Raw genomic sequence first — 16,046 nt, 5'->3', positions numbered from 1 at the left:
ATTCATGCTTGACACTATTTCAGGCTTTGTGACAGCACTACGCTAAATACAAATCTACAAATGTAGTAATTAACTGACAGAACATAGTCATCACATAAAAACCCACTTAAAAGTAACCACATTTGTATTATATTTAATATAGAATTTTTCTTATGATATAGTTAAATTGCATATACTTGTCACAAATATATTTACAAGGAAAACTGATATGTTTTAAAATGACAAATTTCTATCTATCAAGATAGATAAACCATGCCACAAAAATACACATTACTGGTCAGTTTCCTAATTTTAAAAGTCAGCAATCCTTTTGTTTGTTTGTTTTTTTAATTTTTAAATTTTTTTCTTTTTATTTTTTTGTTTGTTTGTTTGTTTGTTTGTTTGTTTTGAGACGGAGTCTGGCTGTGTCTCCCAGGCTGGAGTGCAGTGGCCGGATCTCAGCTCACTGCAAGCTCCGCCTCCCGGGTTTACACCATTCTCCTGCCTCAGCCTCCGGAGTAGCTGGGACTATAGGCACCCGCCACCTCGCCCGGCTAGTTTTTTGTATTTTTAGTAAAGATGGGGTTTCATCGTGTTAGCCAGGATGGTCTCGATCTCCTGACCTCGTGATCCGCCCGTCTCAGCCTCCCAAAGTGCTGAGATTACAGGCTCGAGCCACCGTGCCCGGCCCTTTTTATGTTTTATAAAACAGAGTCTTTATAAAGACACTGTCACCCAGGCTGGGGTACAGTGGCACAATCATAGTTCACTGCAGCCTCAAACTCCTGAGCTCAAGTGATCCTCCTGGCCTCAGCCTTCCAAGAAAGCTGGAATTACAGATGTGAGCCACCATACCTGGCTTTTTTTTTTTTTTTTAAAGAGACAGGACCTCCCTTTGTTGCCCAGGCTAGTTTCAAAGTCCTGGCTTCAAGTGATCCCCCAACCTAAGCCTCCCAAACTGTTGGGATTACAGGCATGAGCCACCACATCTGGCCCACATTTTAGTTTTAAATGGGGTACAATATAAGAAAAAAAAGACAAGGAAGGGTAAGAAATGTTACCTGTTTTCCTAATTTTCTAACTGTAAACCAGTGTTCTTTATAATTGCATATAAATGATCTTTCATTTCTAAAAAAGAAAACACAATATTAACTTGAAATACTGAATTCATATTTATGTTGTCTACTGGCAAACGTTATATAAAATTTGTGATAATTTAAGATCATATTTACAGTTAAGTGTCACTGATGTTTTTAAAAGATCACACAACCATATGAATGTCTCTGCAGCAGCTTAGTGATGCAGTGCCAAAAGATGGCCTCACGCACCACTTACGGGGCAGCTCTGTGCTGCCACAGACACTGGGGTGCCAGGAAGGCTACAGGGCAGATGCTCATGGACATCACAAAGGTGAAATAGGAAAGTCTGAGGGAATGAAACAGGGAACATCAAAACACAAGTATTCAAAATATATTTCTCTTCTTTAAGAAATATCTTTAAAAATCAAATTTGGGAAAAGAAATGTATGAAATGCAAAACAAAATCTTACATAGGATCGATCCTGAGGCTCTGATACTCTGGACTGTTGAACAGGATTAGTTCTAAACCCCAAACTTTCAAGGCATTGCTTATAACCTGTTAAGAAAAATAGTAACTTTTCATAAGCCAAACCACTCCATTCCAAATTTAAGAAGTGTAGCTATGTCAGTTGTGTAAACACTTTAAGAAGTATAGCTGTGTTAGTTGTGTACCTCATATATAAATTTCTCTAGAAGGCTATAGGTTTTTTTTGTTTTTTGTTTTTTTTTGAGACAGAGTCTTGCTCTGTTGCCTAGGCTGGAGTACAGTGGCATGATCTCGGCTCACTGCAACCTCTGCCTCCTGAGTTCAAGTGATTCTCCTACCTCAGGCTCCCGAGTAGCTGGGATTACAAGCATGCGCCACCACATCCAGCTAATTTTTGTATTTTTAGTACAGACAGGGTTTTTTCACCTTGTTGGCCAGGCTGGTCTCAAACTCCTGACCTTGTGATCTGCCCGCCTCGTTCTCCCAAAGTACTGGGATTACAGGCATGAGTCACCACACCCAGCCGGCTATAGGTTTTCAAAAGTGTGTGTGTGTATAGATCTATCACTAAATCCATAAAAAACATACACATATATATTAAAAGAGTGCTTTTCATACCAGGTCTCTTGAGATGTTCCAGAAAACCACACAATTCCTACATAAAACTGCCTCAAAAATCCAGATGTATATTCTACCCGTAAGTGCTATTCTTAAAACTAGTCTACTATATACATCTGATAATTTGGCTGCCGTGGGTGCTACTTCAGAAAATTTATATTCAACTTACTACTTGCAATGTCAGAAATCATGTCTATCAAAATAAGTTCTCCCTGGGCACTTAAACTGAAGTTTCCATAGATATCAGACTTCCAGGGTCATGGGCTTGCCACTTGTAGAAAAAAACAAAATGCAAACCTGATTATTTCAATCTGTCTGACAAAAAAAGGGAAATTTCTGAAAATTCACTATCTACCCGCCAAGGTAGCCAACAAAGAAGCAAGTAAGCCAGGTACCGGCAAAGACAGCAAGTGAGTGCAAGGTAGCGGGCACCAAGAGCAGCAAGGCACAAATAGGAAACGCCAAGTGCTGAGCCTACTCTGACCTCTGATTCCAGCCCTGCAGTAGCCATTACCTGTTAACAGTGGCACGGTAAAGCACTAGATGGAAATGCTGGTGGATGAGGAGGAGTCCAGGAGGGCAGTACAAGGGAAATACAAACAAAGGTATCTGCACAGATAGGCCGCTCAGGAGAGGTTCTGAAAGACCTCTGGATACAACTCACAGTGTCAGAAAAGAATGAAAGACACGCAGATAAAATAATCTTTCAAGTACATATATATAACCACCAAAGAACTCAAAGACAAAAATCAAAAGCCACAGACCATAATAAGGAAATCCAGTCTGGTAGGCTGATTTAAAAGGATGGTAGCAAGGTACTGCATTTTCTCAAATTTACCCAACAGATGGTAAGTTTGAGACATTGGGACTTATTATAATTAAGGGTATTTGGTTTTCTTTGAGACAGAGTCTTGCTCTGTCACCAGGCTGGAGTGCAGTGGTGAGATCTCGGCTCACTGCAACCTCTGACTCCCTGGTTCAAGCGATTCTCCTGCCTCAGTCTCCAGAGTAGCTGGGATTACAGGCTTGCATCACCATGCCCAGCTAATTTTTGTATTTTTAGTAGAGATGGGGTTTCACCATGTTGGCCAGGATGGTCTTGATCTCCTGATCCTGAGATCCGCCCACCTCGCCCTCCCAAAGTGCTGCGATTACAGGTGTAAGCCACCACGCCTGGCCAGAATTAAGGTTATTATTAGCATCCAGATGCAAATTAAATAATCTTTCTCAAAAAGGAATTTTTAAATGCCCCACTCTAATATGAAGATTCTACAATCCTTTCATGTCTATCTATATAAAAATCTAGTACTCTAGTAGGCCGGGCATGGTGGCTCACGCCTGTAACCAGCACTTTGGGAGGCTGAGGCAGGTGGATCACAATCTAGTGATCTAGAGTATAATCTTATACTCTGTAGACATAATCTATTAGAAGAACTTCTGAAGGTCGCCTTGTTACAGTGACTATTGAAAGGCTGTGAAATGGGGCCTGGGATGTAAGCAACACATTAGATGCTTGTGACTACTTACCTGAATAGAGAAAAAACCACTGTCATCCATATTTCCAGAAGGCTGCTATTAATTTTGACAGGTAGTTGAAGCAAGGGTGGGGGTGAGGAAAGAAGGATACAAACTGTCATTAGCGTGCATATTTAAAATAACATCTTTGCATTTCCATTTCCAAAGTTAACAGTGCAGTTATAATTCACCAGTCAGATCCCTATAGGAAGAACGGCACATCCTTTTCTAAATAGTATCCACGTTTCTAAAAGAAATGTAAGCCGGGTGTGGTGGCTCACACCTATAATCCCAGCACTTTGGGAGGCCGAGGCAGGTGGATCATGAGATCAGGAATTCCAGACCAACCTGACCAACATGGTGAAACCCCGTCTCCAACAAAGATACAAAAAATTAGCCAGGCGTAGTGGCGTGTGCCTGTAATCCCAGCTACTTGGGAGGCTGAGGCAGGAGAATTGCTTGAACCCAGGAGGCAGAGGATGCAGTGAGCTGAGATCGCGCCACTGCACTCCAGCCTGGACAACAGGGCAAGACTCCATCTCAAAAAAAAAAAAAAAAGAAAGAAATGTGACTTAGTGAATTTAAAATCAGTACCTGTAAAAACGTGCGATAATCTTCACTAGTAACTCCTCCTTCTGCCATTCTCATCCTCTCCTCCTCATCCAGCTGATGTGCAATTGAGGATAATTCCACAGGGCTAAAATATTCTCCTTGCAATAAATTATTCAGGCAATGTTGAGCACAAAGTGAGCCTTCTTGCTAACATTTCCAAAAGAAAAAATTAAAATGTGACTTATTAAACAGAATTGCACAGTATTTTCCCCTAAATAATTTAATCATTAACTTTTCTTTCTTTTTTGAGACACAGTCTTGCTCTGTTGTCCAGACTGGAGTACAGTGGAGCAATCTCGGCTCACCACAACCTCTGCCTCCTGGGTTCAAGCAATTCTCCTGCCTCAGCCTCCCAAGCAGCTGGGACTACAGGCATGCACCACCATGCCCGGCTAATTTTTGTATTTTTAGTAGATACGGGGTTTCACTATGTTAGCCAGGCTGGTCTCGAACTCCTGATCTCGTGATCCACCTGCCTCAGTCTCCCAAAGTGCTGGGATTACAGGTGTGAGCCACCGCGCCTGGCCAACTTTTTTTTTTTTTTCTGAGACGGAGTCTTGCTCTGTTACCCAGGCTGGAGTGCAGTGGCACAATCTCAGCTTACTGCAAGCTCTGCCTCCCGAGTTCACACCATTCTACTGCCTCAGCGTCCCGAGTAGCTGCAACTACAGGCGCCCGCCACCACGTCTGGCTAATTTTTTGTATTTTAGTAGCGATGGGGTTTCACCGTGTTAGCCAGGATGGTCTCGATCCCCTGACCTCGTGATCCACCCGCCTAGGCCTCTCCAAGTGCTCGGATTACAGGTGTGAGTCACCGTGCCAGGCTACAACTATTTTTTAACATAGTTGAACTGAACTTTCAGCTTTAGATAAGTATAATTAACATAGGTACATGCATTTTCATTTGTTAACATTTATTTTACAAATCTACCATTAATGAAACTACAATTACATGATCAAAAACTTAAGAATTATTTTAAACAAACATTATCGGCCGGGTGCGGTGGCTCACGCCTGTAATCCCAGCACTCTGGGAGGCCGAGGCAGGCGGATCATGAGGTCAGGAGATCGAGACTATCGTGGCTAACACAGTGAAACCCCATCTCTACTAAAAAATACAAAGAATTAGCCGGGCATAGTGGCGGGCACCTGCAGTCCCAGCTACTCGGGAGGCTGAGGCAGGAGAATGGCGTGAACCCGGGAGGCGGAGCTTGCAGTGAGCCGAGATCACACAACTGCACTCCAGCCTGGGCGACAGAGTGAGACTCTGTCTCAAAAAAACAAAAAACAAAAAACAAAAAAATTATCATCTATCAAATGCATCAAATCTCATACTTTACTAAAAACTACTGTATAAAACACTTAGTCTCCCTCATTTTCAGTACCTAAAATAAGTTCATTCTTGGAGATTCCACAGTAAATTACTAATGGTGAAAGGAAATTTTAGTCTCTAGAACAGTTACTTATTTATTTAAAAAATGAGATCTGACTATGTTGCCCAGGCTGGACTTGAACTCCAGGGCCCAAGGGATCTTCCTACGTCAGCCTCCTGAGCAGCTAGGACTACAGAAACATACCACCGTGCCCAGCTGCCTAGAACATTTATTCTTTTAACATAATGCTGGTCAAGCACGGTGGCTCACACCTGTAATCCCAGCAGTTTGGGAGGTCAAGGTGGGTGGATTGCTTGAGGCCAGGAGTTCGAGATGAGCCTGACCAATATGGCGAAACCCCATCTCTACTAAAAACACAAAAATTAGCCAGCGTGATGGTGTGCACCTGTACACCTAGCTAATCGGGACTCCGAGGCATGAGAATCCCTTGAACCTGGGAAGTACAGCCTGTGGTGAGCCAAGACTATGCCACCGCCACTCCAGCCTTCTGTCTCCAAAAAAAAAAAAACAAAACTCCACACAATCTGAATGCTTGTTGATAGAATTTCAAATCTTAAGAATCAATACAAGGCCAGGCGCGGTGGCTCAAGCCTGTAATCCCAGCACTTTGGGAGGCTGAGGTGGGTGGATCACGAGGTCAGGAGATCGAGACCCTCCTGGCTAACACCGTGAAACCCCGTCTCTACTAAAAATACAAAAATCTAGCCGGGCGAGGTGGCGGGCGCCTGTAGTCCCAGCTACTCGGAGGCTGAGGCGGGAGAATGGCGGGAACCCGGGAGGCGGAGCTTGCAGTGACCGAGATCGCGCCACTGCACTCCAGCCTGGGCGACAGAGCGAGACTCCGTCTCAAAAAAAAAAAAAAAAAAAAAAAAAAAGAATCAATACAGATGAGAAAAATTCTGTTCCATGTTAAAACTTGCAGTTACAGAGCTGAAGTTCTCTTCATGGAACTCTACAGATAATGTACACACAGTGTAATGCAATGAGCAGAACTGTCCCAAACAACCCTAGAGCTCACTCCTGGACAAGCCAGCAAGAGGGACTGCACCCAAGCTCAGCTCCCATGGGACGACAGGCTTCCTCCTTATGGGAGGTGGGTACAACCTCCCACGGGTTCAGGGCCTTCAAGTGCTGGGCAGTTTCTCACACAACTGGCAGCCTGAATCCAAGTCCAGGGTGCCTGGTACTGAGTAACCTGTGTGTAATCCTCCTCCCCACAGCAGTGTAGCTTTCCCATGCTATCTGGTAAGAAGGGAGAATCATGTATAGATGGATCCCTCCCTGTGAACACAGACACCAGGTTTGCCACTTCCTGAAATGGTAGCAAGATGAGAGAACGTTTCCTTCTCCTGCTAACCTTGGCCCTCCAAGTTCTCTCTTTCCCCAGTAAGGTCTATTCCTTAACCCAACTTATCTGACATCATGCAATTTGTCCTCAGCTATGTTACACAGTAGACTCTAAAAAGAACCACCTCGCAAGATGGATTTTTTTCCTGCTAAATCAATTTTCTTTTTTTTTGTTTTGAGACGGAGTCTTGCTCTGCCGCCCAGGCTGGAGTGCAGTGGCCGGCTCTCAGCTCACTGCAAGCTCCGCCTCCCTGGTTCATGCCATTCTCCTGTCTCAGCCTCCCGAGTAGCTGGGACTACAGGCGCCTGCCTCGTCGCCCGGCTAGTTTTTTGTATTTTTTAGTAGAGACGGGGTTTCACCGTATTAGCCAGGATGGTCTCGATCTCCTGACCTCATGATCCGCCCGTCTCGGCCTCCCAAAGTGCTGGGATTACAGGCTTGAGCCACCGTGCCCGGCCGCTAAATTAATTTTCTAGGAACAAAATTCAGCTGGTGAAAAAAATATGGGTTATATGTGTATAATGGAATCGGAAGACAGCATTGAGACAGCCTGAGTCTGAGATAAGTTTATCCTCATCTTTTGGTAAAGAATAAGTAGCTTGGAGCCAGAGAGAACACTATCCCCCAAGTCTTCTCATGAAAACAGACTTTTTGTTTCCACTTCTTTCTCCTTCTTCTATATTTCTACTACCAGAGTGCAACTCTTACTGAATAATATGCAAACTGAAGGGATATACAGATGTTCTACTTATAACCTATTGAAAAATAGCCAAGGCTGGCTGCGGTGGCTCATGCCTGTAATCCCAGCATTTTGGGAGGCCAAGGCAGGAGGATTACTTGAGTCCAGAAGTTTGAGACCAGCCTGGGCAACATGGTGAAACTCCATTTCTACAAAAATTAAAAAATTAACTGAGCACGGTGGTGTGTGCTTGTAGTCTAGCTTCTTGGGAGGCTGAGATAGGAGGATAACTTGAGCCTCAAAAAGGTTGAGGCTAGAGTAAGCTGACATTGCACCACTGCACTCCAGCCTGGATGACAGGGCAAGAACCTGTCTCAAAAAAAAAAAAAAAAAAAAAAGAAAAGAAAAGGTAAGACAAACAAGCACTTCACAAGACAGTCAAATGGCTATAAAGAACACAAAAAAGGTACTCAACTTCATTAGTCATCAGGGAAATGTAAATTAAAACCACAATGTGTTATTACACAAACTCTAAAATGGCTAAAATGTTGGAGATCAGAGATATAGAAACTGTTGTATACTACTGGTGAGAGAGTAAATTAGTATAACCAACAATAACTAATAATTATGTAATGCATCTACTAAAGCTTAACATGTACATTTCCTATGATCTAGCAATTCCATTAGTAGGTACATAATGTAAACAACAGAAATGCAAACATATATTCATCAAAAGATATGTATAAAAATGTTCACAAAAGCACTATTTTTGTGCTACAAATAGCATTACTATTTGTAGTAATACAAAATAGCATTACAGATAGCATTACTATTTGTAATGGTCCCTAAACTGGAAACGACCCAAATGGATAGCTGGGATCACAGTAGAATGGAAATCGTGTCTACTCACAAAGGAATACTACATAACAATGTGAATGAATTAACTACAACTACCTGGAACAGTATGGATAAATCTCTCAAACAATGGTAAACTAAAGAGGACAGAGTCAAAAGGGTATACACACCGTACGATTCCAGTCACAAAAGCTCAAAACTAGGCAAAACTCATTTATGATATCAGAATTCAGTATAGTGGTTATTTTTGGTGGGAGTGCAGTGGAGAGAGAGCACCTAGAAAAGGGAATAATGGGAGGTTATAGGATGCAGGTAAATCTTCTGTTACTTGCTGTTTACACATGTTCATTTTGTGAGAATTCACTGAGCCGTACTCTTTTTTTTTTTTTTTTTGAGGCGGAGTCTCGCTCTGTCGCCCGGACTGGAGTGCAGTGGCCAGATCTCAGCTCACTGCAAGCTCCGCCTCCCGGGTTTACGCCATTCTCCTGCCTCAGCCTCCCGAGTAGCTGGGACTACAGGCGCCCGCCACCTCGCCCGGCTAGTTTTTGTATTTTTAGTAGAGACGGGGTTTCAGCGTATTAGCCAGGATGGTCTCGATCTCCTGACCTCGTGATCCGCCCGTCTCGGCCTCCCAAAGTGCTGGGATTACAGGCTTGAGCCACCGCGCCCGGCCAGCCGTACTCTTAACGATTTGTGTGCTCCTCTCTGTATGGTACCTAATTTTTTAAAAATTCAAACAGTAAGAAAAAAGCCTTTGCTAACACAAATTTCCTGTCCTGCTGTCAGTTTGGAGTTTACAAACTATGGTCACCATACTTAATATCACATATAGCAATAGCGACATCCAAATATTTGATTAAAATTATCTCTATAAAAAATAGCTTTAAATTATGAAAAATAAGTACTTGAAATCAAACTTCATCAAAGATACACTGTATTGCTACAGGAAATACCAAGTTCTGTACTTCTAATATGATTTAATGGAAGGAAAGGACAAACTGTTCAGTACAAATTTTAAAGTGACTTAAGGCTAGGCACAGTGGTTCACACTGTAATCTCAACTGTTTGAGAGGCTGAGGTGGGAGGATCACTTGAGCCCAGGAGTTCAAGGCTACATGGAGCTATGATTGTGCCACTGTATTCCAGCCTGGGTGACAGAGCAACACCATGTCTCTCAAAAAGAAATAAAATAAATAAATATAAAAACAAAAACAGGCCGGGCGCGGTGGCTCAAGTCTGTAATCCCAGCACTTTGGGAGGCCAAGACGGGCGGATCACGAGGTCAGGAGATCGAGACCATCTCTGGCTAACACGGTGAAACCCCGTCTGTACTAAAAATACAAAAAGCTAGCCGGACGAGTGGCAGCGCCTGTAGTCCCAGCTACTTGGGAGGCTGAGGCGGGAGAATGGCGTGAAACCCGGGAGGCGGAGCTTGCAGTGAGCTGAGATCTGGCCACTGCACTCCAGCCTGGGTGACAGAGCGAGACTCCGTCTCAAAATAAATAAATAAATAAATAAACATAACTTAAGTCATAGGACGGATCAAATTCCACACAGACCGAAAGAATTGTACAATGACAATGAGCCCACCTAAGATTATGCATTTTCCTGCCTTGCCCTTATCTCAAACTATCCCCAGTCACCTCTCTCATCAAGCTTTAATCAAAGCAGAAGTTCACTTTGCCATAATCAAAGTTCAGCAGTATTGAAATCTCACGATTTGGCTGGGCATGGTGGCTCATGCCAGTAATCCCAGCACTTTGGGAGGCCGAGGCAGGTAGGTCACTTGAGATCAGGAGTTCTAGACCAGCCTGGCCAACACGGTCTCTTCTAAACATACAAAAATTAGCCAGGTGTGGTGGCAGGTGCCTGTAGTCCCAGGTACTCGGGAGGCTAAGGCAGGAGAATCACCTGAACCCAGGAGGCAGAGGTTGCAGTGAGCTGAGATTGCACCACTGCACTCCAGCCTGGGTGACAGAGCGACACTCCACCTCAAAAAAATAAAAAATAGGCCAGGCATGGTAGCTCATGCTTATAATCCCGGCACTTTGGGAGGCTAAGGCAGGTGGACCACGAGGTCAAGAGATCGCGACCATCCTGGCCAACATGGTGAAACCTTGTCTCTACTAAAAATATAAAAATCAGCTGGGTATGGTGGCACATGCCTATAGTCCCAGCTACTCGGGAGGCTGAGAGGAGAATCGCTTAAACCCAGGAGACGGAGGTTGCAGTGAGCTGAGTTCATGCCACTGCACTCCAGCCTGGTGACAGAGCAAGACTCCGTCTCAAAAAAAGAAAAGAACAGAAAGGAATTAAAAATTTTAAAAAATAAAAGAAATCCTATGATTTTAGGCCCAGACTTCACTGTGTTGGGCTCAGAGAATGAGCACACTGCAGTTCTACAAAGATAATTTATAAAATCACAAGGGAACTGCTACCAAATCATTTACCCCCAACCTCCCCAGGTTTTCAAGACCAACCTGAAACTAGTTAAAATTACCACAGACACTACTAACTACAACACAAATCAGGTATAAACCTAAGGCGCTCTCAGGAATGGGCCATTTGGGGACAAGCTGTCAATCTGGCAGCATTCTCACCTCCTCTTAGTGCTCTCCCAGCCCTTACTATGAGGGTCAGCAAACACAAGCATCTGAGTAATGGCAATGACCAGTACTTCTACAGCACTATCTGCCAGGGAGCCTTCTCTACACTCTAACTCTGAGGTTATGTCTATGTTATTATCCCTACCACTACAGAGGAGGCAACCAGAGGACAGGGATACTAAGTAACTTGCTCAGGATCACACAAGTAGTAAAAGGCAGAGCTGAGACTCAAACCCAGGCAGAGGTTTCAAAATCTGTGCCATTAGCACTTCAAGTCATTTATACAGAATTTGGTTTCTCCTAAAGCTCAAATATCCTAAAGATGGCTAAAATCCAGCAATCACAAAAGGGCATAATGAATGCCACAGAGTCAATACTCAGCATCTTTTCAATCTTTTCAATAATTTTATGTACAACCCCAGCAAGTTTAGTTATTATTCCCAGTTTGCATTACATTAAAATCACCAATACAAATGGCACAGTGACTGCACCAAGAAACATCAGCAAGAGAAGTGACTTAAAAAAAAAAAAAGACAGAAAGCAGGCACCAGAACTAAAACAAACAACAACAAAATCCAGTACTTAGTGGTCATAAAGTTAGTACAAAGATTTAAATTAGGGGTTGGCAAACTCTAGCCCATGGGCCAAATTCAACCTGCCCCGGTAGCTAAGAATGCACTTTACAATTTTAGATGGTTGGGAAAAACATGCACAAATAAGAATGTGTGACAGAGACTACAGCGGCCTGCAAAGCCTTAAAATGTTTACAGAAAAGTTGTTTACTTTAGGTAAACAGCACCATATATATCTCAGAAACTCAAAGACCTCTCTTTATCCATTCAAATATATACATTTTTTTCTTTTGGGACAGGATCTTGCTCTGTCCCCCAGGCTGGAGTGCAGTGGTGTGATCTTGGCTCACTACAGCCTCGACCTCCCAGACTCATGCAATCCTCCCACCTCAGCCTCCCAAGTAGCTACGACTACAGGCTACCACACCTGGGCTAATTTTGTTCATTCTTTGTAGAGACAGGTCTCACTATGCTCGGCCCCATTCAAATATATATTGAGTACTTACTCTGTGCCAGGCCCTATCTCAGGCACTGTAGATGTATCAGTGAGAAACTGTTTTTACATTCTAACTTAATAAAGGGTACTCAAAGTGACAACTCAGAAAGAGGAAACCAAGGTTCCAAGAGGAAGTGGTTGCAAGGCCCTTTGCAGGCAGATATTCCCACCTACCCAGCTTCTCTAGGGCCAAAGTCGGTTCTCTGGCTCTCCAAACCCAGGACCTAGCAAGGGTTAAAGGTATATTGCAGAGGGGAAGGCAGTGAACTGAAAAATGGCACAGTAAGCTCAAACATTCCCAGAATGGACTGTATAGGAGATTAACAACGGGCCATATGGTTATAGGTGCATACTCTTGAGTACGCCCAAAAAACTAAATTGTTGAATCTTCACTTGCTACGTACATACAAGTTAATGATAACGGTAAATGCATTCCTGAAGTATCTGTAGGCCTATACACATGCTGATAATTCAGAGGGACTCTTCTTTTTTTTTTTTTTTTTGAGACAGAGTCTCGCTTTGTTGCCCAGGCTGGAGTGCAGTGGCTTGGTCTCAGCTCACTGCAACCTCTGCCTCTTGGGTTCAAGCAATTCTCCTGCCTCAGCCTCCCGAGTACCTGGGATTACAGGCACCTGCCACCACACCTGACTAATTTTTTGTATTTTTAGTAGAGACGTGGTTTCACCATGTTGGCCAGGCTGGTCTCAAACTCCTGACCTTGTGATCCACCCGCCTGGGCCTCCCAAAGCGCTGGTGTGAGCCACCGCACCCGGGTAAGTAGATTTTCACTAGGCTAGCACCCAGCTTTTATTGATCCCATGGTTCAGCAGAAATGTGTCCCAACTAGGTAACAATCAATATTGTTAAAAATCTTGTCTAATTCTCAGGAAGTAGTGTGGAACATGTTTAAGGCCTTCCATGTTGAAATGAGATCCCACACCAAAGCCTTTGAAAATTAATAACAAATATATGGCCGAGTGCAGTGGCTCACGCCTGTAATCTCCGCACTTTGGGAGGCCAAGGCGGGTGGATCGCCTGAGGTCAGGAGTTGGAGACCAGCCTGGCCAACGTGGTTAAATCCTGTCTCTACTAAAAATACAAAAATTAGCTGGGCGTGGTGGTGGGCACCTGTAATCTCAGCTACTAGGAAGACTGAGGCAGGAGAATCGCTTGAACAGGGAGGCAGAGGTTGCAGTGAGCCATGATCGTGCCACTGCACTCCAGCCTGAGTGACAACAGAAAAGCTCGATCTCAAAAAAAAAATGTTTTTAAGAAAGTACATGTGTATTTTTCACCCACTCTACTCAGCCAAGCAACTAAATCTCTATTGTCTATGATTTATAAGTCATGTCAATCAAGTCAAAAAATTAGTGACAACTATACGACTGAGGCCTTCCTCCCCCACTGTAAATCTGCCTATTTCAAAAGTTTCCGAGATGTTTTCTACAATGAAAAGCATTGTACTTAACAATTTGTTCCAGGCACAGTGGCTCACGCCCGTAATCACAGCACTTCGAGAGGCTGAGGTGGGAGAATCACCTGAGTCCAGGAGTTCTAGACCAGCCTGGGCAACACAGCGAGACCCCCGTCTCTCCAAAAACATTAGCTGGCCCTGGCGATATACACCTGTAGTCCCAGCTACTCTGGAGGCGGAGGAGGGATGATCGCTTGTGCCTAGGAAGTCAAGGCTGCAGTGAGCCATGATCCCTCCACTGCACACCCGCCTCGGTGACAGAATGAGATGCCATCTTTAAAATAAAAATTAAAAAAAGATTTATACTACAGATTTACATCTGGTAAATGTATTCTTTTGTCTTTGCTTTATTTGTTGTGTGTGTGTGAATTTTAAATGTCTGGGATAAACGATCATTTATAAGCATTTAATAAAACAAAAACCCTTTGCTTCTCCTATTAAATAATAGCCTTACCAGCAACTCTTTCCAAACACGATACTATTATGAAACGATATCATGTACCAAAGTTGTCCTGGGGAAGGCTTCACTCACACACAAATGGATGGACAATAGCATGTGAGAAACGAGGAGTTTCTCCACATATCACAGACAGTATCTTCAAGTGCATGGTCACTGAAGAGTTAAAAGTGACAGCAGGCTAGGCAGACCACAACAAAATCATTCCAGTCCACTCCTAATACCCTAAAAACAAAGCTGGCTGCCTGCTCCGGAAAGATGGGAGTACCAAAAGAAACCAAACCCAAACATCCCGTAATAAAAACTTGTGACGACTTCCCTGTTTAGGGGCACAACGGGTTTCCTACTTCACTTCCTAAGTGTCAGGCCCCACAGTGGGGGAGCCAAGGTCTCCTCCCTCGGGAGGCTCGCGGACCTGGTGCAGGGGAAAAAACATGAACAAGACTCCAAAGATCTAAATGTAGGGAAGGCTCCAATATAGAATTGAGCAGTCTGGAGAAAAGTTAATTCTGCTAGGAGTAGGGTAGGAGGGGTCGAGGGAGGTGTCCCAGAGGTGACTGTAGCTAGACCCTAGGGAGAGGGAAGGATTGGGGAGGGGTGAAGGAGTCCTCCGAAAAGCGATGGAAAGTGGCTGAGAAAGGCAGAAGCAAACCCACTGGGCGCCACCGCGCTCCCGTGTCCCGAGACGCCCCGGCCCCGCCCATACTCCCTCCCGGCTCCCAGGGCGGGGGCCGCGGGGGAAGTAGGGGCGTAGGTGATGCTCCCCTCCCCGAGCCGAAGAGGCGGGAGGGTGCGGCGTCGCCCCTAGCCCGGCGAGATCGGCATGGGGGCGACTCGGACCCCACCCAGCCCTCCGGGGGGCGGTGATGCGGCGCTCCACGCCCGCCACCGCGCGGCAGACAGCTCCCCACCGAACGCGGACACTCACTTTCTCGTGGAAGATGGACTCCATGTTTATTTGTCTGGAGCCAACGGCCCCCACGCCGAACCACCCACCCCCTCCAGCTCCGCCCCCTGTCCCTCCCCTCCTCCCACCCCGCCCCTCCCTGGCCCCCCGCCCACGTGCCGCACGCAGGCCAGTCAGCCGCGAGGATGCGAGTCACGTGAAGCGAAGAGCGAGTGAACGCCGGGGACACGTGACCTTGGTAGCGCGTCCTCCTAGCTTCTGTTAGCGGGCCTTCTGGGGGATGCTACATCGCCACCTGCTGTCTGGAGGATCTTCTCCGATTCCCACCCATTTCTATGGATTCTTAGGTTTCTGGGGGGAGGTCTGGACCACTCACCTGGGTTCAATATTCTTTTTGTTTTCCACTTTGTACTTTCTACTGTGTTCATATAACTATTTACTTTCTTTCTCCTCGTCCTCCACTGAAAATTTAGTAAGAAAAAGCCATCATTACATTCTCCCAAAACCTAGCACTTGTATAAAAATGATAGCTAGGCCGGACGCGGTGCCTCATGCCTGTAATCCCAGCTCTTTGGGAGGCCGAGGCGGGCGGATCAACTGAGGTCGAGAGTTTGAGATCAGCCTGACCAACATGGAGAAACCCCGTCTCTACTAAAAATGCAAAATTAGCTGGGTGTGGTGGCGCATACCTCTAATCCCAGGTACTTGGGAGGCTGAGGCAGGAGAATCGCTTGAACCCGGGAGGCAGAGGTTGCGGTGAGCCGAGATGGTGCCATTGCACTCTAGCCTGGACGACAAAGCAAAACTCCGTCCCCAACCCCCGCAAAAAGGAAAAAAATGATAGTTAATATTTATATAAGGCTTTCTATGAGCTAGGCCCATTTCTAAATGCTTTGCATATATTATCAAATTTAATACAGCAAACTTTGATGTAGGTGTTGATGTTATTCATGCACATGAGGAAACCG

The 16,046-nt window shown here is 44.8% G+C and overlaps 1 protein-coding gene across 8 annotated transcripts in view; it reads right to left on the bottom strand.

Moving 5' to 3' along the window:
* Nucleotides 1-15,194, bottom strand: part of ATXN3 (ataxin 3) — a 46,278-nt gene extending 31,084 nt beyond the window's left edge. For 2 of the 8 annotated variants that reach the window (XM_033191552.1, XM_033191554.1), the window contains exons 1-5: nt 15,100-15,194; nt 4,273-4,437; nt 3,691-3,735; nt 1,529-1,614; nt 1,041-1,107 (exon numbers count right to left, since the gene is read on the bottom strand). In XM_033191552.1, coding sequence (XP_033047443.1) covers nt 1,041-1,107; nt 1,529-1,614; nt 3,691-3,735; nt 4,273-4,437; nt 15,100-15,123 — 387 coding nt within the window. In that variant the 5' untranslated portion in view covers nt 15,124-15,194. The remainder of the gene's footprint in view (nt 1-1,040; nt 1,108-1,528; nt 1,615-3,690; nt 3,736-4,272; nt 4,438-15,099) is intronic. The other 6 variants (XM_033191553.1, XM_033191555.1, XM_033191557.1 and 3 more) reach the window with 4 other exon arrangements.
* Nucleotides 15,195-16,046: the final 852 nt, after the last annotated feature.

Source organism: Trachypithecus francoisi, unplaced genomic scaffold (genome assembly GCF_009764315.1).
Source record: "Trachypithecus francoisi isolate TF-2019V2 unplaced genomic scaffold, Tfra_2.0 Lachesis_group3, whole genome shotgun sequence".
Lineage (NCBI taxonomy): Eukaryota > Metazoa > Chordata > Mammalia > Primates > Cercopithecidae > Trachypithecus > Trachypithecus francoisi.
The sequence above is the reverse complement of the archived record's forward strand: the minus strand, read 5'-3'. Positions and strand labels throughout refer to the sequence as shown.